General features: G+C 45.8%; 1 protein-coding gene across 1 annotated transcript; it reads right to left on the bottom strand.

The window, feature by feature from the left end:
* Positions 1-6,782: 6,782 nt before the first annotated feature.
* LOC123170546 (putative F-box protein At4g22660) lies at positions 6,783-8,368 on the bottom strand. Its single transcript, XM_044588404.1, has 2 exons — positions 8,124-8,368; positions 6,783-7,520 (listed from the first exon to the last, which is right to left on the bottom strand). Exons 1-2 carry the CDS (start codon positions 8,287-8,289, stop codon positions 6,973-6,975), a joined length of 714 nt encoding a protein of 237 aa, XP_044444339.1. The 5' UTR covers positions 8,290-8,368; the 3' UTR covers positions 6,783-6,972.
* Between the last annotated feature and the right edge of the window lie 18,664 nt (positions 8,369-27,032).

Here is a 27,032-nt window from a genome sequence, read left to right as displayed (position 1 = left end):
TGAGTGGGTTTCACAAAAGAAGATGTTGGCATTGTTGACTGAACCGACTGTAGTAGCTGAAGATACAGGGATTGATGCAGATGGAGAGGAGGGAACCCACGGTGCTAGGAAGATTGTTGTTGACTGGAATGTAGTAGAGTTGAATGAAAAAACAGATTTGGTCATTACACCAATATCTGACATTGATATGGCCGAAATGTTTGGCATTCAAGTTGATGACAAAGATAAGGAGAAGGATGACAGTTCTTTGCCTGCTGATGGTAACACAGGCCCTAGAAATGCAAATGAGGATGAAGAAGAGCTGATGAGAGAGGCTGCAGATGATGTGGATGATGCAGATGATAATGAGCTGGTTTGTTTGTATGACAAAGAGAACCCAGTTATTGAGGTGGGAAAGTTGTGGCCAAGCATGAAGGAGTTTAGGATGTCTTTCAGGACCTATGCAGTGAAAAAAGAGTTTGATGCCAAGACTATGTGGACTGATCGAAAGAAATTTTATGCTCGGTGCAAAGGTTATGATGGTGGTGGCAATCCTTGCAAATGGTACTTGTCTGCCAGACTACAACCTGATGGAAGTACAGTAAGGGTAAATCAAATACCACACCAGCATACATGTATGACCACTTCACAGAGAGTTTCAAAGATGACATCACAGCTTTGGGTTACAGAGAAGATTACTCCTATTTTAGCCAAGACTCCAAACACTACTGCAAAGAGGCTTAAAGTTGACTTGGAGAAGCTGTACCCCATCCAGCTGCAATATACCACAGTGTGGAAAGCAAAACAAAGGGCCATGAAATCATTGTATGGTGACTGGGCAAATACATTTAGGATGTTGTATAGTTTTAAAGCAGAGGTGGAGAAGAGGTCACCTGGAAGTGTGGTGGAGATAGATACAGAGGTAACAGAGGATGGCAAGGTTTTATTCAGCAAGTTTTTTATGTGTTTGAAGCCTTGCATAGATGGATTCAAAGCAGGTTGTCGTCCATATTTGAGCATAGACTCATCTTTTTTGACTGGAAAGTGGAATGGTCAGTTGGCTGCATGCAATGCTCTAGATGGACACAACTGGATGTTCCCAATTGCAATAGGAATGTTTCAATCAGAGACAGAGGCATCATGGATATGGTTCATGATGCAACTGAAAAGATGCATAGGGCCAGTTTCTCCTTTGGCCATCCACACAGATGCATGTAAAGGGTTGGAAAATGCAGTAAAAAATGTTTTCCCCCATGCTGAGCAGAGGGAGTGCTTTGGACATATGTGGATGAATCTGATAAAAAAATTCAGAGGAGATGAATTTGGGCGCATGTGGCCAGCAGCAAGATCCTACACCAGACAGACACATTCCTATCACCTTGGTAAGATATTGGCATCATGTAGTGATAATGAATTTGCTTCATGGTTGAACACCCACCATTCTCTGTTGTGGTATAGATCAGGTTTTAATACTGCCATAAAATGTGATCATATCAATAACAACTTGGCAGAAAGTTTTAACAACAAAGTGAAGGATTTGAAAGACTTGCCTGTGCATGACATGGTGGACCAAATAAGGATCATGATCATGCGTTTGTGGGAGTTGAGAGGAAAAATTGCTAATATTTTGGAAGGGGACAAGCTTCCAGCAGTGGTACAACAGGTGGTCAACAGGAGTAGAAATCTTTCACATCTATCTGTTGAGAAATCTTCCTTGTGGGGTGCTGAAGTTAGAGATACAAAGAGTGGCAAGAGGCATGTGGTAAATACTGAGTTGCATGAGTGCACTTGCCAAGAGTGGCAACACACTGGAAAACCATGTGAGCATTCCATACTTTTTTTGGCATCTAAACCCAGGTTAAATATGCACCCATATTTGCATGAGTATTATTCAGTACAAAAATTCAAAGCTGCATATGCAAGTCCAATTCCTGCACTGACTGACCAATCTCAGTGGCCTGAGGTGGAAATAGAATTTACCTTGTGTCCCCCTGTCACTAGAAGAAAGGCTGGGAGGCCAAAACAGAGCAGATTCAAAGCTTGGTTTGAGAAAGGTGGTTGTAGTAAGAAGGGGAAAAAGGAAAAGGAAAAGAATGATAAGCCCAAAAGGGCTCAAAAAGGTAACAAAAATAGGTGCAAGTTGTGTGAGGTACTTGGGCACAGAGTTGGTTCATCCAAATGCATCTACACTCCTCAGAGGCCAAAGTATGTTTATGTTACTGTTTTTGCAAGTTTTTGATTTTGCTACTTGTTCTAGTATCTAACCAAGTGAAATGCTTTATTTTTTAGGAGGAAGCGTGCAGAAAAAGCCCCACCTCTTGTTGTTGAACAATGCTGGCCAGTGAAAAAAGCAAGACTCAATGGCTTTAGAAGGAAGAGCACTAAGCAGATAATGTTTGGTGACAAAGATATGGAGCAAACTGAAACTGTTACTGCTGAACATGAGCTAAGTGTTTCTGTTTTGGACGATGTGATGCATACTGAATCTGTTTTGCAGGCGCTAGGGCAATCTGAAACTGTTGCAGATGAAGCAACTGTTGTGCTGCCATGCGAATCTGCTTTGACAGCTGTGTTGCCATGTTTGGAGGTTGTGCTGCCAAGTGTTGAGTTGCAAACTGAAGTAGTTGAACAATGTGTGCCATCTACTCAAGCTGCAGAAGTGCAAACTGAAGAAGTGGGACATGGTGAGGTGCAAAAGTTGAGGGGGCCTAGTGGAGTTGGCAAGAAAACCAAGGGGCCAAAAAGCAAGAGCATCAGCATCAACAAACTATGCGCCGTGGAACCAAACGGTGGAAAAAAGGAGAAGAAATCGAGTGGTAGAAAGAAGCAAAAGAAATAGAGTCGAAATCATTCAAATTTGATGTGAAAACTTAAGTTTGTTGTCATTTGATGTGAAAACTTATGTTCTTTCATGTGAAAACTTATGTGCTATGATGTTGATTTGACTTGAAATAAAATTCAAATTTGAACCGACATTCAAATTTGAACCTATCTCCAATATTTTTGGAGTTCATTTGTTTGTTCTGTGATGTTGCATTGTTTTATGTACTACTATGCACTTTAGTTCATAAATCCAACCCTTTTTGTGAAGTCCAACTCATAGTCACTGAAAATGTTGTCCAAACAGGCTCCAAAGTAAGGGAAAACGACCCCATTTCTAAGCAAGTTTTTTTCGACCTTCTCAAAATCACCCAAAAAGATTTTCTTAGCTTATATTATACCTATATAGGATCAATACGAAGTCTCACCTTTTTTTGAATAAGTATTCATATTATTAATTTATTTTTGAAAAAACACCCTTTAATACAAAGTCAGCAATAAAACAAGTTTAAAAATTTAAAATGCAAAAATAACTTCAGATCCTCCTTAGTCACTCCAAAATGAAGCTAAGGTGAGGTTTTTGATTTTTTGCATTTTCAAAACCTCAAACCCTCTTCTCACTCCTTTGAACTCTATGCAACCTCAGTCGAGATAGTCCAATTTGTGAAGGGTTTTTTCATGCAAAGATCATTAGATCAAGTTTATCATTTTATATCATAACTATGTAACATAACAAGACTATATGCATAGGTTTTTCATTTTTTAGATTTTTTTGAATTAGTTATACACATTTGAATGTTCGGTCAAACCTTTCAAAACCCCGTTGACTGCCTCCAACACCCATGTAACCCTAGCGCCAAACGTCCACCGTCGATCTAACCCTAACGCCAAACTGCGACCGTCGGATAGGCCTTCTAGAAGGATTCCGCGGGGGCGATCCATGGGAGCCCTGATTCTCCAATCTGATTGGCCACCTTTTTTTTCTCTGACGAACAGATAACGTTGAGTGGGGGAGCATCTCAGTGACCGTTGGGCCGAGCGGATCAGGCCCGGCAGAGCCTCGCGTGCGTGCGCACGGCCGTCGAGAGGGGGGATGGGCTGCATGCGAGAGGGTCACTGACATGTGGGCCATCCCTGTCCCATGCATGCCATGCAACGGCGTCGCAGCCTAGCTATTCTGTGCTCGTGAACGCTGGGACACAGCCTAGCCATTTGCATGCGGGCTTGCATGCACGCATCGACGCAGTAAAGCAGCGACAGGGGCGCAGCGTATAGGTACGTCGCATCTAAGCTATTTTAACAAATGCATGTTTGAACCTGAGACACGGGACGGACGCGTCGGTGGTGCAGCTCCTTTTTCAGTGTCACGCGCGGATGAACGGGCCTGTTTCCCACGCGGCGTCACCGCCGATGCAAGTCCACGAAACGATGCATCTCGCCTGTGCCGCCCGTGCCTCTTTGGATGCTCTGCCCGCCGTTTTTGAATTAATGCCCGCAATTACTTATGCCAGCACGAACGGAGAAGAGAAAACGATCGAAGGCATCGTGTACATTGACTACGGGTGCAACGCGGCTATAAAAGGGCACCATTTCCTCATCCCTCTCACACTCATCTCTCAAGCCTCCTCCGCTTCTTCTTTTCGAGCCAAATCCACCACTCGAGCCACCATGCAGTTCTACGGCCCTACCTACCGTCGCCCTCGCACCGTGCCGGAGAGGGAGTACCCGGCCGGAGTCATCGTCGAGAATAGCCTGAGGGTGTGGGCCATCTCAAGGTGGAGGGGCCCTAGAGAGTTGACTCGCTTCTTCCTCCAAGCCGGCTACCGCCACCTCCCTCCGGGCACTCCGCCCATGTTCCACCTCCACGAGCAGTACGATGGCGACGCCAACGGCATCGTCATCGGCCTCTACGTCACCTTCACCAACCCCTACGACGCTCACCACCTCCTCGGCCAGGTGTTCTGGTGTGGATGCGAGTTTATCGCGTTCACCACCTACAACATCTTCACCAACTTCCACCACATCTTCCCCCACCCCAACGGCATGCACACCCTCCCCTACCAGATGCCGGAGAACGACGAGTGAGGGGCGCCGGCTAAGGAGGGGCCAAGGAGTTGTTCGAGTGCGAGTCTTTCTATCTATCTAGCTTGTGTTGTGTTGGTTGGGGCGTGTGTGCCCGTGTCTTCTAGCTATATGTCTAGTTTTAATTATTTTCCTTTCATGTTTTATGCACTATATGTTGTAAGGGGATGCCCCTCTATATGTTCTCTAAGGGGATGCTACTAGGGTACCCGATGCCCCTCTATCGTGCTATCTATTAATGTTTTTTCGGGCCTAAAGTTTCTCCATTGCATTTTATTTATGTGGCCATGTGAACTAAAAAATGCACTAAAACATGATCCAATCATAAAAGTTGTTGTTAGCACGTGTCTAGTTAATTATCTTCCTTTTATGTTTTATGCACTATATGTTGTAAGGGGATGCCCCTCTATGTTGTAAGGAGATGCTACTAGGGGCACACTAGATGTCTTCTTTTTTTGAGAGGGGCACAACCTTTTTCGGTTGAAACACACGAGTAAAAACTTTGAAAACACCATAGCACAAATCAAAAAAATTAAAAATGGTGCTTGGTTGAAATAAACTAGAACCAAACAATTGCAACTTTTTTGGTTCACAAAGACTGCAAGTTAGACTGCTAACTAGAACCAACCTTTTGTTTTAGCCGAAACAACACGGGACCCTACCATCGGACACGATAGCTTGTGCATAAAAATAGCTCAAATAATTATCAGATGAGTTATCTCAAAAAAGGTGACTGCAGGAAACTTAAAATTTGTGAAATAACCTAAAGCCGAAAAGATATATCGATGTCAATGACCGTGTGCACTTTTTTTTGCACTAGCTACACTTCTTTTATCAATGGGCCTGGATATGTTCTATTCGGCCCTGCCTAACTTCTATATGGGCCTGGCCTTTTCGGGCAACTGTGGACGAACCTTTTTTTTCCTTTTCTCCCTCTACCACTGAAACTGAAACTGATGACGAACTGAAGAACTGAAAAAACGGGGCCGAAACAGAGTGGAGAAGACATGCCGAATTCGTACAGCGCAACACTTTTATTCAAACATCCATATCATTACGATTACAAATGATGCCCAATCTATTCACTTACGACTAATTATCATCACATAAACAAATGCGAGAGCAATTACACAAACATAAAAAAGTCCGGCCATCAGCCCCATCAAATTGCCCTGCTTCTGCAATTCGATGAGTTTCTTCATCTGCTTGTTCAGCTTCTTCAGCTCTGCCGTCACTCCTGCATCCCCCACAGTAGCACCAATGGAATGGGCGCCCCCAATGGAATTGCCAGATCCAGGGGCCCCAGATCCAGACGGGCCCGATCCAAACTTCCTCCGCCTCCAACGGTAAATCGAGCTCCCCTGATGCACCCTCCTGTTGAATCCGCTCTATGTACTCATCTAGCCACTCAAAATGGGTGCATTGCTTCAATTTCTGAAATCGGAAAGATGAACCCTAAATCCCAAATCCGATGAAAAATATGAAATTGGGAGACAAAAACCAAAATTGGCATATTGAGAAGTAAAATCTCACCTTTCCCTGTTCTGGTTTGCCCTCGCATTTCACGAATTCCCGCCCAAGGTTGCCATTCTTGTCGATCGTTGTGACTAGCCGCTTCAGGGGTGCGGTACGTGGGCATGCAGGGCACCTTGTCATGGGCACTGCGCCATAGCGCGGGCCATGAGCAGCGGGAGGCTGAAGCGGAGCTCGACATTGCTAGGTCGCGGCCCGGAACGGCGTTGCTGCGCGTCGTCGCCGGAGAAGAAGAAGAACAACGGTCGGGGAGGGGGGGATGGGAAGGTCGCAGTAGGGCTCGGGTGCTGCACGGCTCGGGGCACGGCTCGGTGTCCTCTTGTACCAATGCTGAGCTGGATAAGTTAGTGGGTCCCACGCTGTGGGTCCCGCTCACCTGACCAATGCTGAGCTGGATAAGTTAGTGGGTCCCACGCTGTGGGTCCCGCTCACCTGATTCGAGTTTTAAACATGTGTCTTTGGATTAGGCAGCAGTGTCGCACGGCAGCTATTTTTTCCAACGCAGATGTCACATGAGAGCCATTTGAACCAACGATGTCGCATGAAAAACAATTCAACTCAACGACGTCGCATGGGAGCTATTTGCCCATCATAAACATGTCCTATCATGTAACACCCGTAACGATAGCCCACGATCTTCCCTTCGTCTCCGTAGACCCCCTCGATGCACGATGCAAAACCGGTGACTGGTGGGAGCGGGATCAACGCCGCGGTGAGGGGGTCATATAGGACGAGATCCGAGAGCTCGTTCGCTATGATTAACCAGCCATGGGAGGCGCCGCAGCAGGCCACGGCCTGTCCCCTGGGAAAGCTGATCTGAAAAGTTCTATCAGGATCCAGGAGGCTGCGGAGCTCAGTAGTAGCAGCAGGATCACATAAATCACGACGCACATGCCGATGCTGATGCCCTGCTGGAAGAGGATCACCCGCCAAGGACACGAGCCACGGCGTCTGGCGATATGCGACACCGCCTGCGGCCGCTGATGCAGAAAGCCAATACGAGCAGACAGCACGGAAGGCGAGGGCCTCGGGGAGCTCAAGGAGATGCAGTATCCAGATGAGGAGATCCACGGGGAGGTCTGACCAGCCTGAATTTGCATAAGGTCCTGCCATTGTGAAAAAAATCACGTTATATTCTTTTAGGAAGAAAGAACATGTAAGCAGATTGTATATAGCGAAGCAAACAAGCCCGTGTACGTTGCCCACTCGGACAAGGAGTCACTCGGATACCGAAGGAACAAGCTCAAGGAACAAGTTTGCCATTCAAATTGGGAGACCGATTTCTACTATCGTTGGGATTGACTGAGCATTAGTTATTGCACATCTAAATGACATAATTAAGCTTAGAAAAAAAGAAAAATATCCAAACGAATCTTCGTGTAAGATCAATGATATAGGACTTAGATGTGCAATACTTATCGCACAGATGTGATTTAGCAAAACTGTAAAATAAACTTTCTACTGTCGTTGGAATTTCACAAGGCGGATTCCATCAACATTTTTGGTAGAAACAGAGGGCTCAACACCCCGGTTCCGTTGAACAGAACAAAACCAACAGATTCATCTTTATGAGAATAATAATAATAATCCGTAGGATTGATTGCCAGCAAAATCGCATCTTCGCGGCAAAAAAAAAAACTGCCCCCCTCAACAACACTTCACAGACAGCTAATCGTTGTGCGACAGATTACGGTGTGCTTACGGCTTACCCATAGCGGTGGAAGTATCTCCAATGGTCTTCTCTTGATCTGAAGGGAAAGAAAGGGGATCGGAATCAGGGGATGCGTGAAATCCGGCCGATGAAGAGGAGCGGCAGAGGAAAGCTGCCACTGACGTGCCGGCGGCGTAGGTTGAGGGCTGGCACGGCGGCGGCATATGGGGTGGGGGGTTGCTGGATTGCGGCGGCGTAGGGCGGGGGCGAGCCGGCTGGGCAGGACGGTCAAGCTGAGGGAAACGATAAGGAAAACGCTTGTATTCGGCCGACTGATTCAGCGCCACGTCGGCCGCCCGCAGTGCCGTTGGATGGCATGTGATCCGGTGGCTGAAACGTAGCTACCCAAATCATCTCCGGTTAGTAGGCCCATGCACGGCTGTTAGGCCAACTCCACCGCAAGACCCTAAATCGTCCGGGTCTGTCTGTTTAAGGTTAAACGGACATATGAGACGGCCCAACGCACGACCCCATTCGTAAAAAGCGTATGTTTCTTGTCCGTCTTGCCCCATCCTGGGCGCAAGTTTGCGTCCAAAGCGGACACAAGCGGACGCTTTCTGGGCCGTCCTCGTCCAGCTGTGTCCCTTTTGCATGTGACCCTGGCCCGCCTGTCATCCTCTCTCCTCTTCTCTCTCACGTGGCCCACCATACTCACCTACCATCCTCTCTCTCTCCACCTTTTGCTCACTCTTCTGCTCCTCCCCATGCCGGTGCGCACCGCGGTGCTACAGCCGTGGGCGAGCGCGGCGCGCAGCGGAGCGTGGGCGCGGGAGAGCTGCGAGCGCGCGGGAGCAGCCCTGGTCGCGGGCGGGCGCGCAGGGGAGCACCAGGCGGGGCGGGGCGCTGCGGGCAGGCGGGCGGGGTTGGGCGCGCGCGGGAGCGAGCGCTGTGGCAGGCGGTGGCGAGAGCGCGCGCGCGGCTGTAGGCGGGGGCGATCCGCGGTGAGGCGGGCCCGCGCGGGGCAAGGCGAGGGCGCGAGCGCGCGCGGCGACAGGTGGGGGCGAGTGCGCGCGCGTGGCGGCAGGCGGGGCCGAGCGCGTGCGGGGGCGGCGAGCGGGCGGCGCGCGGTGGTGAGCGGGCGCGCTGGGGCGGCGAGTGGACGCGCGCGGGCGCGGGGCGAGGCGGGCGTGCGGGGCGAGGCGGGCGCGCGAGCCGGGGGCGGGCGGGGCGAGGGCGAGGCGGGGCGTGGCAGGGTGGCCAGGGGCGAGCGGCGAGCACGGCGCGACGGCGGCAGTGGGCGCAGTGCGAGGACGGCTGCGGGCGGGGCGGCTCGGCTGCTGCCAATGCGCGAGGGCGCAAGCATACTCGGCCGCTGCCACTGCACCGGCATGGTGAGAGCACGAGCTCGCGAGCGGCAAGGCGCATGCGTGGGCACGTGACCGAGGCGGACAGTTTGGGGTTAGTCGCCGCGTTGGGTGCCTCTAGCAAGTGCCCGACATGTGTGTCCATTTTAGCACCCATTGCCATCTCAAACGGGCGAAAAGCGGTTGAACTGGACGTCCGTTTGGGATGATGCGGTGGAGTTGGCCTTAGCAGGTCTTAAGAGGCTCCTAACATAAATTCAGAGGCAATGATATTTAGCTCGGTGCACATCTAAACTATGTGGACCTGAACCTTGTCGGGACAGGACATCATACAAACTCATGATCGCCACCATGACATGTACTACTAGTCTATAGAGATACTAAGCTTCCATGATTTGAAGCCTTCTGGTGCTTCGAGGGTTGTGAAACCACTAAGAGCCCTACTGGTAAGGTGTGTCATGTTTAGTTTTATTTCTACTTCTTGTTTTTATATTTTTACACACTATAATTCATGGGGTTTTATTAAAATTTGAATATTAAAAGCAAAAATAATAATTACAATTGACATTTTTAGATTCATTAATATTTATTAAATTCGTGGATATTTCATAATCATGTTAAATGTCTGTGAACATTTTTACAATTTGAGAGCCCCATAATTTAAGCGTTCTGGTTCTTCGAGGGTTGTGGGATCGATGAGAGTTGTACACGTACGGTTATGTGCTATTTAGTTCTATTTCTCCTTCTCTTTTTCATTTTTTACACATTTTAATTCACGAGCGCTTATTAAAATTTATGAATAATAAAACAAATTAAAATTCACATTTTTAGATTCAATCATATTTATTACATTTTTTAAATTTGGAAAATATATTTAACTTGTGGATTTTAAAATTTATGACTATATTTTAAATTCATTTAAATTTTCTAAAATTCTTTATTTTTTACGATTTGAACTTTTTTAAAATTCTTGAACATATTTTAATTAAATTAAAATTCTCCAAATTTAAAAAGATAGCCAATTTATCTGAGCTAATAGTGGGGCGAGCAGAAAAAAGCTAAGCAAACGAGAGCTTTGTGGGCCGGCCCATGTGGGCAGTATAACAACAATTCCACGGTTTTATCGTGGAACAGGAACTCCAAAGATGCTTAAAGGACTACCATTGACTGATAATGGTGTCAAAAAATGTAAAGACACCACAACCACGCAGCAAACAACTCGATTCTTCTCTAAAAACAAATACTATCTTCAACATCAACCTGACACGATATACGAATAAAAAGACACCGCCAAAACATAATTTAAAGACAAGTCAACAAAGAAAAAATCCAAACAAAACAACCAAATGCAATAATCTTCTAGATATAAAAGAGTTCTCTGACGAGTGAAGAACGGAGCAGCGAAGCGCGCTAGCCTCTAGTACTATATACACACACAACACAACTCATCAATCTATTGCATACAGAATTTAGAAGAGCACCCATAGCAAAGCTCCAACGTTGGCGTGCAACACGAAACATCTACGGATCAACATGGTTGCTAAGTGATCACATGCTCGGCTTAACCAGACTTCCAACAGGTAGATTGTTCCGTAATGACCACCACCTGACGGGAAAGCATCCTCCATCACTTGAAATCATAGACCTTCACACCCTTCCATTGGTTATGTCGACACTCGACAACGTCCCCCCTAAGACAGGGAGTGGTGAAGTAGATATAGTCTGGTCTCAGCTCAGGGAATTTTTCCACGGAGAAGAGGCCTCAGGCTATTCTGTCGGAGGAGCGCAGCGTGCACCCTTAGAGCCTTCGCGGGGCATACTTCTACCATTTGGCCGCTCTTGAGATCCAACCTGTCTACATAAACACTGACGTAGTGCTCCTAATACTTGTGAAGGATGAAGCGGATTTGCAAAAGATATCCCCAGGGAGTCGGTACCAGGTATATCGTGATAACTTAAAAAAATAATCATCTTCCTCGGCGATGATCGTTTTGTTTTGCGGCCTGCCATCCTGTTTTCTGATGTCCCAAGACTTCAATTTACCTTTCATTAATAACATGTAGAATCTGCCTTGAAGGTAGATGCAATCGGCGTAGCTATTTTGGCTTCCCCTTATCACTGAAACTTGTCGCCGAGAACTAACTCCTACCCTCGTAAAGGAGAGTCACTTGTCGTCCAAGTGGATGGCCGAAGCAATTGGAGGACCAGCAGACGGAGAACCAGACAAGACAACCTTGTCGTAGAAATGCAGAGAACTATACAAGACAACCTTGTCGTAGAAATGCCTGCCCAGAAAATCCATGTCATAAACACGGCCATTTCTACCATGGTGAATCTTGTAGCGACAACCAATGACATTTCCTTGGTCTTCATATACCCCTGCAATGCCGACATGAAGGGGTTGTAGAGGACAAGGTTTGAGGACTCGTTAGCCATGAACAGTGAGCCGGTGGAGGCGCTGCAGCAGGCCATGGCCTGGCCTCGGGGGAAAGTGGCCTTAAATTCTTTCTCGGTGATCTGAAATCAGGCTGATGAAGAGGAGCGGCAGGGGGTGTTGGAACTATCGTGCCCGTGCGGGGTGAGGGTTGGAATGGCGGCGGCAGCATTTGGGGTGGGAGCTACTGGATTGCGGCGGTGTAGGGTGGGTGGTTAGTGATTGCTTGTATCTGCGTTGGTATTTCCCCGAAGAGGAGAGGATGATGCAGCACAACAAAGGTAAGTATTTCCCTTAATTATGAAACTAATATATCAATCTAGTAGGAGAACCAATCAACACTTTGTAAACAACACCTGCACACAAATAACAAATACTTGGAACCCAACGTGTAAGAGGGGTCGTCAATCCCTTCACAGATCGAGATAGATTAAATTGTATAGGTTTAGGCAAATAGATCTACCAAAAATACAAAATAAAATAAAGAAATAAAAACTGGAGCAAGGTATTTTTGGGTCTAATATGACAGAAAATAGACCCGGAGGCCGTAGATTTCACTAGAGGCTTCCCTCAAGAAAATAACATACGATGAGTAAGCAAATTACTGTTGGGCAATTGATAGAAAAGCGAATAATTATAACGATATCCAAGGCAATGATCATGTATATAGGCATCACGTCCAACATTAGTATACCAAAATGATTCTGCATCTACTACTATTACTCCACACATCGACCGCTATCCAGCATGCATCTAGTGTATTAAGTTCATGGAAAACAGAATAATGCAATAAGAACGATGACATGATGTAGACAAGATAAACCCACGTATGAATAAATCACATCTTGTTACCCTTAATAGAAATGATACATGCGTGTCATGTCTCTTTCTGTCACTGAGATTGAGCACCGCAAGATCGAACCCATCACAAAGCACCTCTTCCCATGGCAAGAAAAATCAATCTAGTTGGCCAAACCAAACCAAAATTTCGGAGAAGAAATACGAGGATGTAACAATCATGCATATAAGAGTTCAGCAAAGAATCAAATAATATTCATGGATAGAACTGATCATAAACTCACAATTCATCGGATCTCAACAAACAGACCGTAAAAAATAGTTACATTAAATAGATCTCCAAGAACAACGAGTAGAACATTGTATTGAAGATCAAAAAGAGAGAAAACCATCTAGCTAATAACTACGGACTCGTAGGTCTGTGGTAAACTACTCACGCATCATCGGAGGGACAACAAGGATGATGAAGAACCATTCCATGATCGTTGCCCCCTCCGGCATAGTGCCGGAAAAGACCTCTAGATTGGATCTCATGGTTCTGGAACTTGCAGCAGCAAAAAAAGTGTTTCGTCGACTCCCCCGGAGTTTCTGAGATTTTAGAGTATTTATAGAGGTGGAAGTCGGTCCAGAAGCTTCCCATGGGCTCCACTACCCACCAGGGCGCACATTGGTGCCTAGTGGGACCCACGGGCATCCTCTCGTGTGCTCCTTTGGCTCCCAGGTGTCTTCTGGCAAGAAAAAAATCTCCAAAAAAATTCGTGGCATTTGGACTTCGTTTGGTATTGGTATTATGCAAAGTAAAAAATAAGCAAAAAAACAGCAACTGGCAGTTGACACTATGTCAATAGGTTAGTCCCAAAATATGATATAAAGTTGCTAGTAAATGTATAGAAAACATCCAAGATTGATAATATAACAGCATGGAACAATAAAAATTTATAGATACGTTCGCGACTCTAAATTTGAAAAAGTTCGCACGTTCAAAAAATGTTCATGAATTTGACAAAAGTTTATGATTCTGCATTTTAAAAAGTTTCAAGTTCTTCAAATGTTCATGAATTTGATAAAAAGTTCACGGATTTGAAAAAGGTCCACGAATCTTAATTTTGAAAAGGTTCACAAACAATAAAAGGTTCACGAATTTGAAAAAAAGTTATTGAATTGATTTTTTTTCGTATTCGAAACAAATAAAAAGTTTGCTAGTATGTAAAAGGTTCATGAAAATGAAAAAAGGAAAAAAAGAAAAGGGGGAAAAGAATAAAGGAAAAAATAAAGCATTTTTAAAACAGAACACCCTAGACGCTTCCGAAAATAAAAAGGGGAAAAAGAATAAAGGAAAATAAAGCATTTAAAAAAACAGAACGCCCTAGACGCTTCCAAAAGTTTTTGAAAACCGGGAGTCCTTCCCGGCATAACACGGCTAATGGGCGGACCCAAAAGATCGAAGGGTGTGCGCCATGTATGAAAATAACTAGAACTGGCGTAGAAGGCACTAAATAGGAATCAACATCATTTCATATTCAGCACTTCACACAAATCAACAACATTTCATATTCAACACTTCACACACCGGTTAGAGTGCAAACTGTAAACCGACGCACCCCCAGCTATGGGCCAACCCATTTTACCTATTGTTTCTTCCGTTTAAACGTCAAAAAAGGTGCGGCTGACGGAGTTTGAACTCGCGAACTCTCGTAGCGAGGGACCGCTGTAACCAGTAGTCCATCAAGCCGCTCATGCATAGTTAACTTTTTGGAAAAAAATCACATATTTGAAAAGGTTCATAACTCCGAAAAAAGTTCATGAAATAGAAATAAGTTTGTGATTCTGAATTTGAAAAAAGTTCATGGATTCAAAAAATGGTCACAAATTTGAGAAAAGTTCACGAATTTGATAAAAGTTCATAATTATGCATTTAAGGATGTTTCTGAATCTTAAAACAATGTTCATAAATTTGAGAAAAGTTCATGGATTCAAAAAAGGTTCACTAATCTGAATTTTTAAAAGGTTCACAAACACAAAAAATGTTTGCAAATTAGAAAAAAAAGTTCTTGAATTGATTTTTTTTCATGAATTTGAAAGAAAATTAAAAAGTTCGCGAGTCAGTAAAAAGTTCATGAAATGAAAAGGGAAATGGAAAAAAATAAAAGGGAAAAGAATAAAGGAAAATAAAGCAATTTTTCAAGAAACAAAACGCCCTGGACGCTTCCAGAAGCTTTCGAAAACTGGGAGAGCTTCCCGTCGTAACATGGTTAATGGGCCAGCCCAAAAGATTGACGGGTGTGTGCCATGTACGGAAATAATTACAACTGGCACAGAAAGTGCTAATTATGAATCAATAGCATTTCATATTCTGCATTTCAGGCGCGGTTACAGTGCAAACTATAAACCGATGCACCCCCAGCTATGGGCCAGCCCATTTTACCTTTTGTTTCTTCTGTTTAAAGATAAAAAAAGGTGCAGCCGACCGGGTTCTAACTCGCGAACCCTTTACAGTGAGGCAACTGTTGTAACCATTAGGACATCAAGCCGCTCATGCAGAGTTAACTTTTTGAAAAAAAATCACATATTTGAAAAGGTTCATAATTATGAAAAAAAGTTCGCGAAGTTGAAATAAGTTTGTGATTCTTAATTTGAAAAAAATCCGCGGATTCAACAAATGTTCACAAATTTGAAAAAAAAAACAGTTCATGATTATGGACTTCAAAATGTTTCAGAGTCTTAAAATGTGCACTATTTGAGAAAAAGTTCACGAATTTGAAAAAGGTTCACAAATCTGAATTTGAAAAAGGTTCACAAACACAAAAATATTCACGAATTTGAAAAAAGGCAGGGCCATCGTTACGGTTGTTACGAGAGTGCTAGTGTTTATGATGTGCGGTCTCTTGGTGGGTATTTCTATGACAAGGTTGTGTTGTCCGGTTCTCCATCTGCTGGTCCTGCAATTGCTCTGTCCATCTACATGGATGGTAAGCGACTCTCTTTTGCGAGGGTAGAGATAGTTCTTGGCGAGAAGTTTCCGTGATAAGGAGAAGTCTGGATAGCTACGCCAATTGCATCTACCACCGCGGCGGGCTCTATGTGGTGACAATGGAAGGTAAACTGAAGTCTTGGGGCCTCAGTGGAACGGAGGACAGACCGTGAAAGAAAACGAGCATTGCTGAGGGAGATGATTACCTTTTTGAAGTTATCATGAGATACCTAGTTTCAACTCCCTGGGGACATCGTTTGCAGATTCGTGTCGTCCTTCACAAGTATCAGGAGTATTCCGTCAAGGTTGATGTAGAGAGATTGGATCTCAAGAGCAGCCAAACGGTCGGAGTAAGCCATGTGAAGGCTCTAAGGGGACACATGGCGTTCCTTGGACAAAATAGCCTAGGTATATTGTCTGTCGATAAATTCCCCAAGATAAGACCGGATTGTATCTACTTCACGACTCGCCGTCTTAGTGGGGACGCTTTTGAGCATCGCCATAACCAATGGAGCGGTGTGAGGGTCTATGATTTGAGAAATTGGAAGCTGGAGGATGCTTTTCTGTCAGGTGGTGGTCATTACGGAACAATATATCCGTCGGAAGATGTTTCGTGCTGCACGCCTAACTGGTGATTTGCTTTGTGTGTTTTCTTCTAAATTCAGTATGCAGTTGTTTGTTCCAGAGAACATGTTGCATAATGTGGAAAATGTGATTCGTGTGTGTAGCTCACCAATAGACTAATGAGTTGTGTGTATATAGAATTAGCTGGCATGCTGGCCATCAAGGGTTTGTATGATGTCCTGTCCCAGCACAAGGTTCAGGGCTTCAGAGGTTTAGATGTGCACCGAGCTAAATATCATTGCCTATGAATTTAAGAACCCGATCTTAAAGAAAAACGTTCAATGCTCAAGATTTGGTTTTCATAAAGATGCATTTTCTCTGTGTTAGAATTAGAGATAAACTTCTATTGTAATCTCAACAAACTCTCTCTCCCTCTCTCGTTCTCATATCTATCTCTGTACCTACCGTATCCTAGCGATCGGTAATTATTGTAAGCCACGGCAGAGGCTTTATGCCCTCGATCAATATATACCACGCGGCTCCCTTACGAGGGAGTAGGAACGCTTCCATCTGACATGGTATACAGAGCCATCCTCTTCCCATCTATCTAGCCAGAAGCTCCACCGATCGCCAGAAAACCTATCGATGGCCAGAAAAACCATCCCGTCGATCACCAAAACAGATCGCTATGTCTTCCTCCTCGGCTCCTGTCTCCCTCAACCTCGGATCCCCTCCTGCCGAGAAGCTTACCAAGGGGAACTTCCTCCCATGGAAGGCACAGGTGATGCCAGGCCTGCGAGGAGCACAGGTCACTGGCCTCCCGGATGGATCCGATGCAGCGCCCCTGAAGATGGTGGAGCAGCAGCAGACGGACAAACCAACGATCATGGTGCCTAATCCTCTGTATGCGCCATGGTTGTCCAAGGACCAGCAAGTCCTCAGCCATCTCCTGAATTCTCTGTCAAAAGAGATCCTCGCCCAACTTGTGAGTAAAGGAAACACTTTTGATCTTTGGAATGCTATTACCACCATGTTTGCTTCGCAGTCCCAATCTCGAATCATGAATTTGAGAATTGCCATCACCACCACCACCACCACCAAGAAGAGCTCCATGTCGAGTACTTCATACATCGCCCGGATGAAGAATCTGGGGGATGAACTTGCTGCAGCAGGCCGTCCTGTCTCTGATCCAGAGATGGTGGACTATGTCCTCGCCGATCTAGATCGGGACTATGATCGTCGTGGCCGCCATTGGCATCGTCAAATCCTCCATCACTGTCGACGAACTCTTTGCTCAGATCGCCGCTTTTGACCAGCGGATGGAGATGCTAGGTGATGGCTCCGATGCTGGCTTCAACACCTCTGCGAACTTGGCGTATAGGGGGCGCGGCCAGTTCCATGGCTGTGGGCGCGCATGTGGCAACAGAGGCCGCGTCCGTGGGAGGCGTTTGCCCTCTTCTTCTCCAAGCAACAGCAGCAGGCGAGGTGGTCGTCCTCAACAGCAACAACAGCAACGAACAGTGCACCGGGACTATCCCGAGTGCAAAATCTGCCTCAAGCATCACCGTGGGGGCGCCCGTGAGTGTTGGGATCGCTATGAGGATGATGAGTACGGGGAGAAGTAGGCAAACGTCGTCACCGACTCCTACGGAATCGACACAAACTGGTATGCGGATACCGGTGCTACAAATCATATCACAGGGGAGCTCGACAAGCTGATGGTCAGAGACAAGTATCAAAACTGAAGGAAATATGCCCTAGAGGCAATAATAAAGTTATTATTTATTTCCTTATATCATGATATATGTTTATTATTCATGCTAGAATTGTATTAAACGGAAACATAATACTTGTGTGAATACATAGATGAACATAGTGTCACTAGTATGCCTCTACTTGACTAGCTCGTTGATCAAAGATGGTTATGTTTCCTAGCCATAGACATGGGTTGTCATTTGATTAACGGGATCACATCATTAGGAGAATGATGTGATTGACTTGACCCATTCCGTTAGCTTAGCACCCGATCGTTTAGTATTTTAATATTGCTTTCTTCATGACTTATACATGTTCCTATGACTATGAGATTATGCAACTCCCGTTTACCGGAGGAACACTTTGTGTGCTACCAAACGTCACAACGTAACTGGGTGATTATAAAGGTGCTCTATAGGTGTCTCCGAAGGTACTTGTTGGGTTGGCGTATTTCGAGATTAGGATTTGTCACTCCGATAGTCGGAGAGGTATCTCTGGGCCCACTCGGTAATGCACATCACTTAAGCCTTGCAAGCATTGCAACTAATGAGTTAGTTGCAGGATGATGTATTACGGAACGAGTAAAGAGACTTGCCGGTAATGAGATTGAACTAGGTATTGAGATACCGACGATCGAATCTCGGGCAAGTAACATACCGATGACAAAGGGAACATGCGGTCTGACCGATAAAGATCTTCGTAGAATATGTGGGAGCCAATATGAGCATCCAGGTTCCGCTATTGGTTATTGACCGGAGACATGTCTCGGTCATGTTTACATAGTTCTCGAACCCGTAGGGTCCGCACGCTTAAAGTTTCGACGACGGTTATATTATGAGTTTATGAGTTTTGATGTACCGAAGGTTGTTCGGAGTCCCGGATGTGATCACGGACATGACGAGGAGTCTCGAAATGGCCGAGACATGAAGATTGATATATTGGAAGCCTATATTTGGATATCGGAAGTGTTCCGAGTGAAATCGGGATTTTACCGGAGTATCGAGGGGTTACCGGAACCCCCCGAGGGTTTAATGGGCCATAGTGGGCCTTAGTGGAGAAGAGGAGAGGCGGCCAGGGCAGGGCCGCGCGCTCCTCCCCCCTAGTCCGAATAGGACAAGGAGAGGTGGGCGGCGCCCCCCCTTTCCTTCCTCTCTCCCTCTTCTTTCCCCCTTCTCCTAATCCAACAAAGAAGGAGGGAGTTCTACTCCCGGTGGGAGTAGGACTCCTCCTGGCGCGCCTCCTGCTGGCCGGCCGCACCTCCCCCCTTGCTCCTTTATATACGGGGGCAGGGGGCACCCCAAAGACACAACAATTGATTTGATCTTTTAGCCGTGTGCGGTGCCCCCTCCACCATAGTGCACCTCGATAATACTGTAGCGGTGCTTAGGCGAAGCCCTGCGTCGGTAGAACATCATCATCGTCACCACGCCGTCGTGCTGACGAAACTCTCCCTCAACACTCGGCTGGATCGGAGTTCGAGGGACGTCATCGGGCTGAACGTGTGCTGAACTCAGAGGTGTCGTGCGTTCGGTACTTGATCGGTCGGATCGTGAAGACGTACGACTACATCAACCGCGTTGTGCTAACGCTTCCGCTTTCGGTCTACGAGGGTACGTAGACAACACTCTCCCCTCTCGTTGCTATGCATCACCATGATCTTGCGTGTGCGTAGGAATTTTTTTGAAATTACTACGTTCCCCAACAGTGGTATCAGAGCCTGGTTTTATGCGTAGATGTTATATGCACGAGTAGAACACAAGTGAGTTGTGGGCGATATAAGTCATACTGCTTACCAGCATGTCATACTTTGGTTCGGCAGTATTGTCGGATGAAGCGGCCCGGACCGACATTACGCGTACGCTTACGCGAGACTGGTTCTACCGACGTGCTTTGCACACAGGTGGCTGGCGGGTGTCAGTTTCTCCAACTTTAGTTGAACCGAGTGTGGCTACGCCCGGTCCTTGCGAAGGTTAAAATAGCACCAACTTGACAAACTATCGCTGTGGTTTTGATGCGTAGGTAAGAACGGTTCTTGCTCAGCCCGTAGCAGCCACGTAAAACTTGCAACAACAAAGTAGAGGACGTCTAACTTGTTTTTGCAGGGCATGTTGTGATGTGATATGGTCAAGACATGATGCTAAATTTTATTGTATGAGATGATCATGTTTTGTAACCGAGTTATCGGCAACTGGCAGGAGCCATATGGTTGTCGCTTTATTGTATGCAATGCAATCACCCTGTAATGCTTTACTTTATCACTAAGCGGTAGAGATAGTCGTAGAAGCATAAGATTGGCGAGAGGACAACGATGCTACGATGGAGATCAAGGTGTCGCGCCGGTGACGATGGTGATCATGATGGTGCTTCGGAGATGGAGATCACAAGCACAAGATGATGATGGCCATATCATATCACTTATATTGATTGCATGTGATGTTTATCTTTTATGCATCTTATCTTGCTTTGATTGATGGTAGCATTATAAGATGATCTCTCACTAAATTTCAAGATAAAAGTGTTCTCCCTGAGTATGCACCGTTGCCAAAGTTCGTCGTGCCCAGACACCACGTGATGATCGGGTGTGATAAGCTCTACGCCCATCTACAACGGGTGCAAGCCAGTTTTGCACACGCAGAATACTCAGGTTAAACTTGACGAGCCTAGCATATGAAGATATGGCCTCGGAACACTGAGACCGAAAGGTCGAGCGTGAATCATATAGTAGATATGATCAACATAGTGATGTTCACCATTGAAAGCTACTCCATTTCACGTGATGATCGGTTATGGTTTAGTTGATTTGGATCACGTGATCACTTAGAGGATTAGAGGGATGTCTATCTAAGTGGGAGTTCTTAAGTAATATGATTAATTGAACTTAAATTTATCATGAACTTAGTACCTGATAGTATCTTGCTTGTCTATGTTGATTGTAGATAGATGGCCCGTGCTGTTGTTCCGTTGAATTTTAATGCGTTCCTTGAGAAAGCAAAGTTGAAAGATGATGGTAGCAATTACACAGACTGGGTCCGTAACTTGAGGATTATCCTCATTACTGCACAGAAGAATTACATCCTAGAAGCACCGCTAGGTGACAAACCTGCTGCAGGAGCAACACCAGATGTTATGAACGTCTGGCAGAGCAAAGCTGATGACTACTCGATAGTTCAGTGTGCCACGCTTTACGGCTTAGAACCGGGACTTCAACGACGTTTTGAACGTCATGGAGCATATGAGATGTTCCAGGAGTTGAAGTTAATATTTCAAGCAAATGCCCGGATTGAGAGATATGAAGTCTCCAATAAGTTCTACAGCTGCAAGATGGAGGAGAATAGTTCTATCAGTGAGCATATACTCAAAATGTCTGGGTATAATAATCACTTGATTCAACTGGGAGTTAATCTTCCGGATGATAGCGTCATTGACAGAATTCTTCAATCACTGCCACCAAGCTACAAGAGCTTCGTGATGAACTATAACATGTAAGGGATGTGTCGTGGTTTTGTCACGGCAGGTGTCCTAGAGAAAGGACTTAGTCGTGGAGCCATTGCTACGGGTTAGCTTAAAGGGGTTAAAGCGGACAAGGGACGCAAGAGAGTTTTATACTAGTTTGGCCCATTACGATGAAGGTAAAATCCTACGTCTAGTTGTGATGGAATTGATGGGGTTCGATGACCAGGGAGTGAATACGCTTTGCCTGAGTCTCAAGTTGTTGTTTGTTGTCCTTGAACCGCCGCCGGGTCGTCCCCTTATATACATGGGTTGACGCCCGTCGGTTTACAGACTCCGAGGCCGGCTCATAATCGTGTCCGGCTCGGTCTCTTCTACTTCTATCTTACAACACAAGTTTACATATCAATGCCGGTTTGTGTCTACAGGCCTTAAACCGGCTTTGGGCCCTGGGCCTTCATGAAGCATCACCGTCTGTCTTCATGGGCTTCAGATACAGATGAACTACTTATGAGGTTAACTCGGCCTCTCCTGGCCGGTTTACGCCCAGTGGTAATATCCCCAACATTAGGCCCCAGATTGATTTGAACTGGTTCATGTCAATCCTCAATACTTAAGAAAATTTCTTCTTCAACATCTTCACACAATCTTGTAAACCGCCATGACATCATCTTCTAGGATCTTGGTAAACCGCCGTGACGTCACCTGTCATTAACGAGCCTCCGACAATTGAGGCGACAACATCACCTCATATCCAAAAACTTGGCTCCTTGATTTTTGCTTCTGTCGTTTATCTCCCTTATAAATAGGGCCAGGGGGTCTTTCCATTTTCCCCCTCGTGCCTCTTCACTTCATCGTCATCCTCGCGACGCTCGACCCTTCGACCTCGGCCGCTGCCATCGACCTTCGACTGCTGCACCAACCTTGGCCGCTGCATCGACCTGAACGTACCAGAGTTCCTCCGTGTGCCACCGCTGCTCAACAACCTCCGTAAGTCTACCCTTTATCTTACCATAGATCTGCACTTAGGGTTTCTGTCGTTCATCAGTGTTCGTCGCCGCCCTTCTTTTTCCTTATTTATATCCATGGATTAGATCCAAAAACCACATAGACCTCACGCGGTAGTAGTTTAAACCACATAGATCTCGCGCTTTAGTAGTTTCAGCATGTGTTTGATATCCAACTCATCTCAACTTGGTGAACTTTCAGTACGCTGGAATTTAGGCCAGAATATATTTTGTTTTTCCTACGCGTGGTAGATCTGAAATTACCATAGCAAGATGTGAAAGTTGTTTCTTCCTTCTCTTACACACTTTGAATACCAGATTGGCCGGTTTAACTTCAGAGAAAAAATGATAACCCGGTAGATACCATTAGTCCCCTGTTGAACCGCCAATGCATTACACCGTTCCATTGTCAGACTCCAGTTTACGAATAACCAAATCCGGTTTACCAATATGCTTGTATCCTCGTACCGCTGTATAGTTGTCCACTGTAAATCTTAAACTGGTAATAATCATGTTTCAGATTTTCCTTGTCATGGCTAAGCAAGTCTATGAGTGCAATTGGGCTCCCTCTCGAGTAACCAAGGAACAGTTAAGCAACCTTGTTAAAACGGGCGCTTTAGCCAAGAAAGATGTCATCCACTGGAGGGTCCCTGGCACGGAAAATCCTCCTACACCCAAGGACGGAGAGGTAGTCATTTTTGCTGATCATCTCGGACGAGGTTTTAGCCCTCCCGGTTCAAAATTTTTCCGGGATGTACTGGCTAGTTTTCAACTGCGCCCTCAAGACATTGGTCCTAACTCTGTAACCAACATCTGCCACTTCCAAGTCTTTTGTGAGGTTTATCTGCAAGAGGAACCTTCAGTCGAACTGTTTCGGGATTTCTTTCACTTAAACCGTCGCACAGAGTTCTCAGATGGACCCAATACGGAACTGGGCGGAATGGCGGTTCAGAAAAGGAAGGAAGTCACCTTCCCTCATCCGAAACTCCACAGTCATCCCAAAGAGTGGAACCAGACTTGGTTTTACTGCATGGATACATCTCCATCTGATGAGAATCCTTTGCCGGGTTACCGCCCTGAACGCCTTAGCAACACACATCCTTTTCCTCAGAGGTTGACAGCAAGAGAACGGGCCAACTATGCTCCCCAATTATCAAAGCCTAGAGCCTTCATGGCGAACGATTTGACAGGAGTTGATCTTTCTCGTTGCTGGATAAGCTGGAGCATTCTGCCCTTAAGCTGGCGCCCCGGTTTGATGTGTGAGTACACGGGGAGTTTGAAGGATGCTCAGCGGCACATTGACATTCAGCTTACAGACGAAGAAGTCACTGAGGCTGTAAAGAAAATATTGAACGAACCGGAGGCCGTCTGTGCCCAAACCGGACTACTCCCTTTCCGCACCTTCAACAAACCACCAGCTGTAAGAATCATATAATCCTTTGTATCTAAATTTACTTCTATCCAAATATTCTCTGAAAGTGTGATTATTTTCTGACAGGGTGATGATCCGTTCTGGAACAAGAAACCATCCCAAGACAAACCGGCAAAGTCGCAAGACAAACCGGTCAAGCCAGTTCGTCCAAAGACCAAGGTTGTTAAGAAACCCGCCAAGAGAAGGACCACTACATCCTCCGATCTACCAGCTGATGACGATGTGCGTAATCCGGAACCAGAGGTAGAACTTGACTCTCTTGGTTCATTTTTCGTACATCTCATTGAAAATGATTATTATCAGGACGACGCTGAAGGCAGCCACGCTGAGGACGTAGAGGTAACTATTTTTTCCTCCGGTTCAGATCCTCTGCCAACATAAAAAATCCGTCAAGCAAACCAGAAAGTAAAATTTTCTCACCCTCTTGCTTACTTGGACCCAAACTTTCTTTTGAAGACGCAGCAGCATGAAGCTCGCCGTACAACCCGGCACAGCGGCCAGGTAGTTACCTCTGCCGGTTTACCGAACAGTCCGGTTCGGAAACGCCGATCAAAGGTCTCTTATCCCATTGATACTTCATGCCCAAAAGCAGGTTGTTTTCGCCAGCCTCTTAACCCGTCTGATTCGAATTATCAGGGTACTTCTCACTCATCCTCTGGCGAGTCCTCAGCCACATAGCTTCCACCCCTCAAAACAGTTCCTGGGTGAGCTATGCACATGTCTTTATTCTTGATGTGTTATCTATTCATACTGTACTGATCCTTATGTCTATCTTTTCGCAGCGCCAAGCCAAGACCCAGCAAGAAAGCTCGGTTGAACAAACCGGCTGATGATAATGTAGCTGCTGAACCGGAGACAACTCCAGATCTGGAAGAAACCGACGCTGATGCCATGCTGCACGATCCGCCGTTTCAAGACCATTATTTTCTTGCCGAACAAGTGCAAGTTGATACTACAAGTCATGCAGACCGGCCAGCCAGCCCTGTCCGAACTGATGACAAACCGGTCAGTCCAGCTAAGGACACTGATAAACCGCCAACTCCGGCGAAGGCTGCTGATGAACAAGATGATGACGTTATGATTACTGGTACTGGCCACACCACTCCTGGCAATCCTGTAGCTTTGTCAAAGCAAACTGCCAAGGATGATCTCTCTGCTATCGGCAAAGGCAAATGGAATGCCGATTTATCAAGCTTCGCCCACCTCAATGCTCAAGATATTCATTCTGGCTTCTTGAACCGTCTGTATACCAGCCGTGACTATGAAGCTAGTTTGGTAAACTTGATGAAGGAGTGATATGAGGTAACTAATGTTTTTCTCCTTTGTCCAATTGCAGTTTATCAACTCCTAGTAGCCCCCAAGTGACGGTTTATGATACCAATCTAAACCGGGACTTTTGTCATAACTTAACTTTGCATATTTAGCCTCCAGGGACCGGATTACCTTGTTAAGATGAACCGGTTCCTTAAAATTTGCCATACTGCTCTTTCGCCGGTATAGCCCCCAAGGGCCGGTTTAACTTTATAAAGATGAACCGGGACTGTAGAAGAATTCCCATATCAACAGTTTTTGAGCAAACACACATTAGCCCCCAAGTGCCAAGCTTAATACTTGTATTGTGCTTGGGACTTGTAAAAATTTCTGAGTAAGAGAAAATATGCATTAGCCCCCAAGTACTAAGGGCATAACTTGTTATGTGCTTGGTACTTCAAATATGTACCGTCAACTCATTATGTATCTGTCTCTTTATAGGCTGAACTGAGCAAGAAGGAAAGCCAAACCGCTGACCTGCAAGAGAACATCAAGTCCCAACAGGCCGAAACTTCCAATGCAAAAGATGAGATGACAAGCGCCTTAGCCGCTATGGAAAAGCTAAAGGAGGGCTTCTCCAAGGAGCGGGCGGATTGGAACACAGAAAATCCGCTTTACGGAAAAGAGCTGAAGACGCAGAAGCAGCTCTCAAACCGGTGGTAGATGAGCTGACTGGTGTAAAGCGGCAGATACATGCCATGACTGCTGCTGTGTTCGGTAAGCATCCTTGCTTTATACTTTCAACATATCTTCCCATACGTTGCCGGTTTACTGATGTTTGCAATGACGCAGGAACTCGAATTAGTCATCTGGGCTCTGATGTTCAGAAGAAGCTGAAGGCTGCCTACACGCTGATAGAGCAACTATATACCGGCGCACAATGAATTATCTGCACCGCTTCTCACAATAAGCCGCCCCCTACGTTAATCAAGGATACCTTAGACAGGCTATCTATGCTGCCTGCCCGGGTGGAAGAGCTGAAGAGGTCTGCTGCAAGGGCTGGCGCTCTGACCACACTAACCCGGGCAAAAGCATGGGTGCCTGATCTTGATCCGACGGATGTGGCTAAAGGCTACCCAAGCTTAAAGGAAGACGGATCAGAATTTTGTACTGAAGATCTCCGCGCCATAAACCGGGAAGTACGTCCACTGGCTTGTCAACTTGCTGAAGAGGCTGATCTTTCACATTACCAGACGAGTTATGATGCCAATAACAAGCGGGTTGCTGCACCAGCTCCTGAGGCTCAAAACCTGATCCCTTCAATCCGTAAGCACACTTATGCCCCTGATATTGAACCGTCCATCCTTATAAGCGACGAAGCTGTGTTCCAAGCTTTAACTAGGATCGACTGGACAACTGTCGACTTCCAGCCGCTGGGTAGGGACGAAGAAGATGAACCGGTGCAAGATGATCCATAGCCGTCAGGTCAAAAGTCATAATCCAGGGGCCGGTTTAGTTTTTATTTTGCTGTAATGCTTATTGAGACAATTACTCCTTTGGGCACTGAAACGCCTTGTAATAGGCTAGTTAAAACACTTGGTCTGTTATGCCTTCGTGCATATTTATCTGCAACTGATGCGTGTTAATCCGCCATGCTTGAGATATGATGTTCATAATCCATAGCTATTTATTCAAGCTGTTCCTGCAGATAAGAGCTTTAAAGCGCCCTGGCGGTTTACCACCTGGCGGGTCATGATACCCAACTATTTATATGGCCAAGGTTTATAACCAAGGTTGTAAAAGATAAACAAATATGGACATATATGATACCTGTGACCTTTTAGGCATAGTGTTGGCTGACCAACCTCGTAATGAGGGTAATAACCCTAATCCGGACTAAAAGTATCTCCTGTTATACAATGCCGGTTTACAATAAAACCG

Source organism: Triticum aestivum, chromosome 7D (genome assembly GCF_018294505.1).
Source record: "Triticum aestivum cultivar Chinese Spring chromosome 7D, IWGSC CS RefSeq v2.1, whole genome shotgun sequence".
NCBI classification, from domain to species: Eukaryota; Viridiplantae; Streptophyta; class Magnoliopsida; order Poales; family Poaceae; genus Triticum; species Triticum aestivum.
The sequence above is the reverse complement of the archived record's forward strand: the minus strand, read 5'-3'. Positions and strand labels throughout refer to the sequence as shown.

Coding starts and splice junctions, on each gene's coding strand:
- LOC123170546 (XM_044588404.1), bottom strand. CDS start 8,289: ATGCCGCCGCCGTGCCAGCCCTCAACCTACGCCGCCGGCACGTCAGTG. Junction 7,521..8,123: donor AGATACTTCCACCGCTATGG/GTAAGCCGTAAG, acceptor TCACAATGGCAG/GACCTTATGCAAATTCAGGC.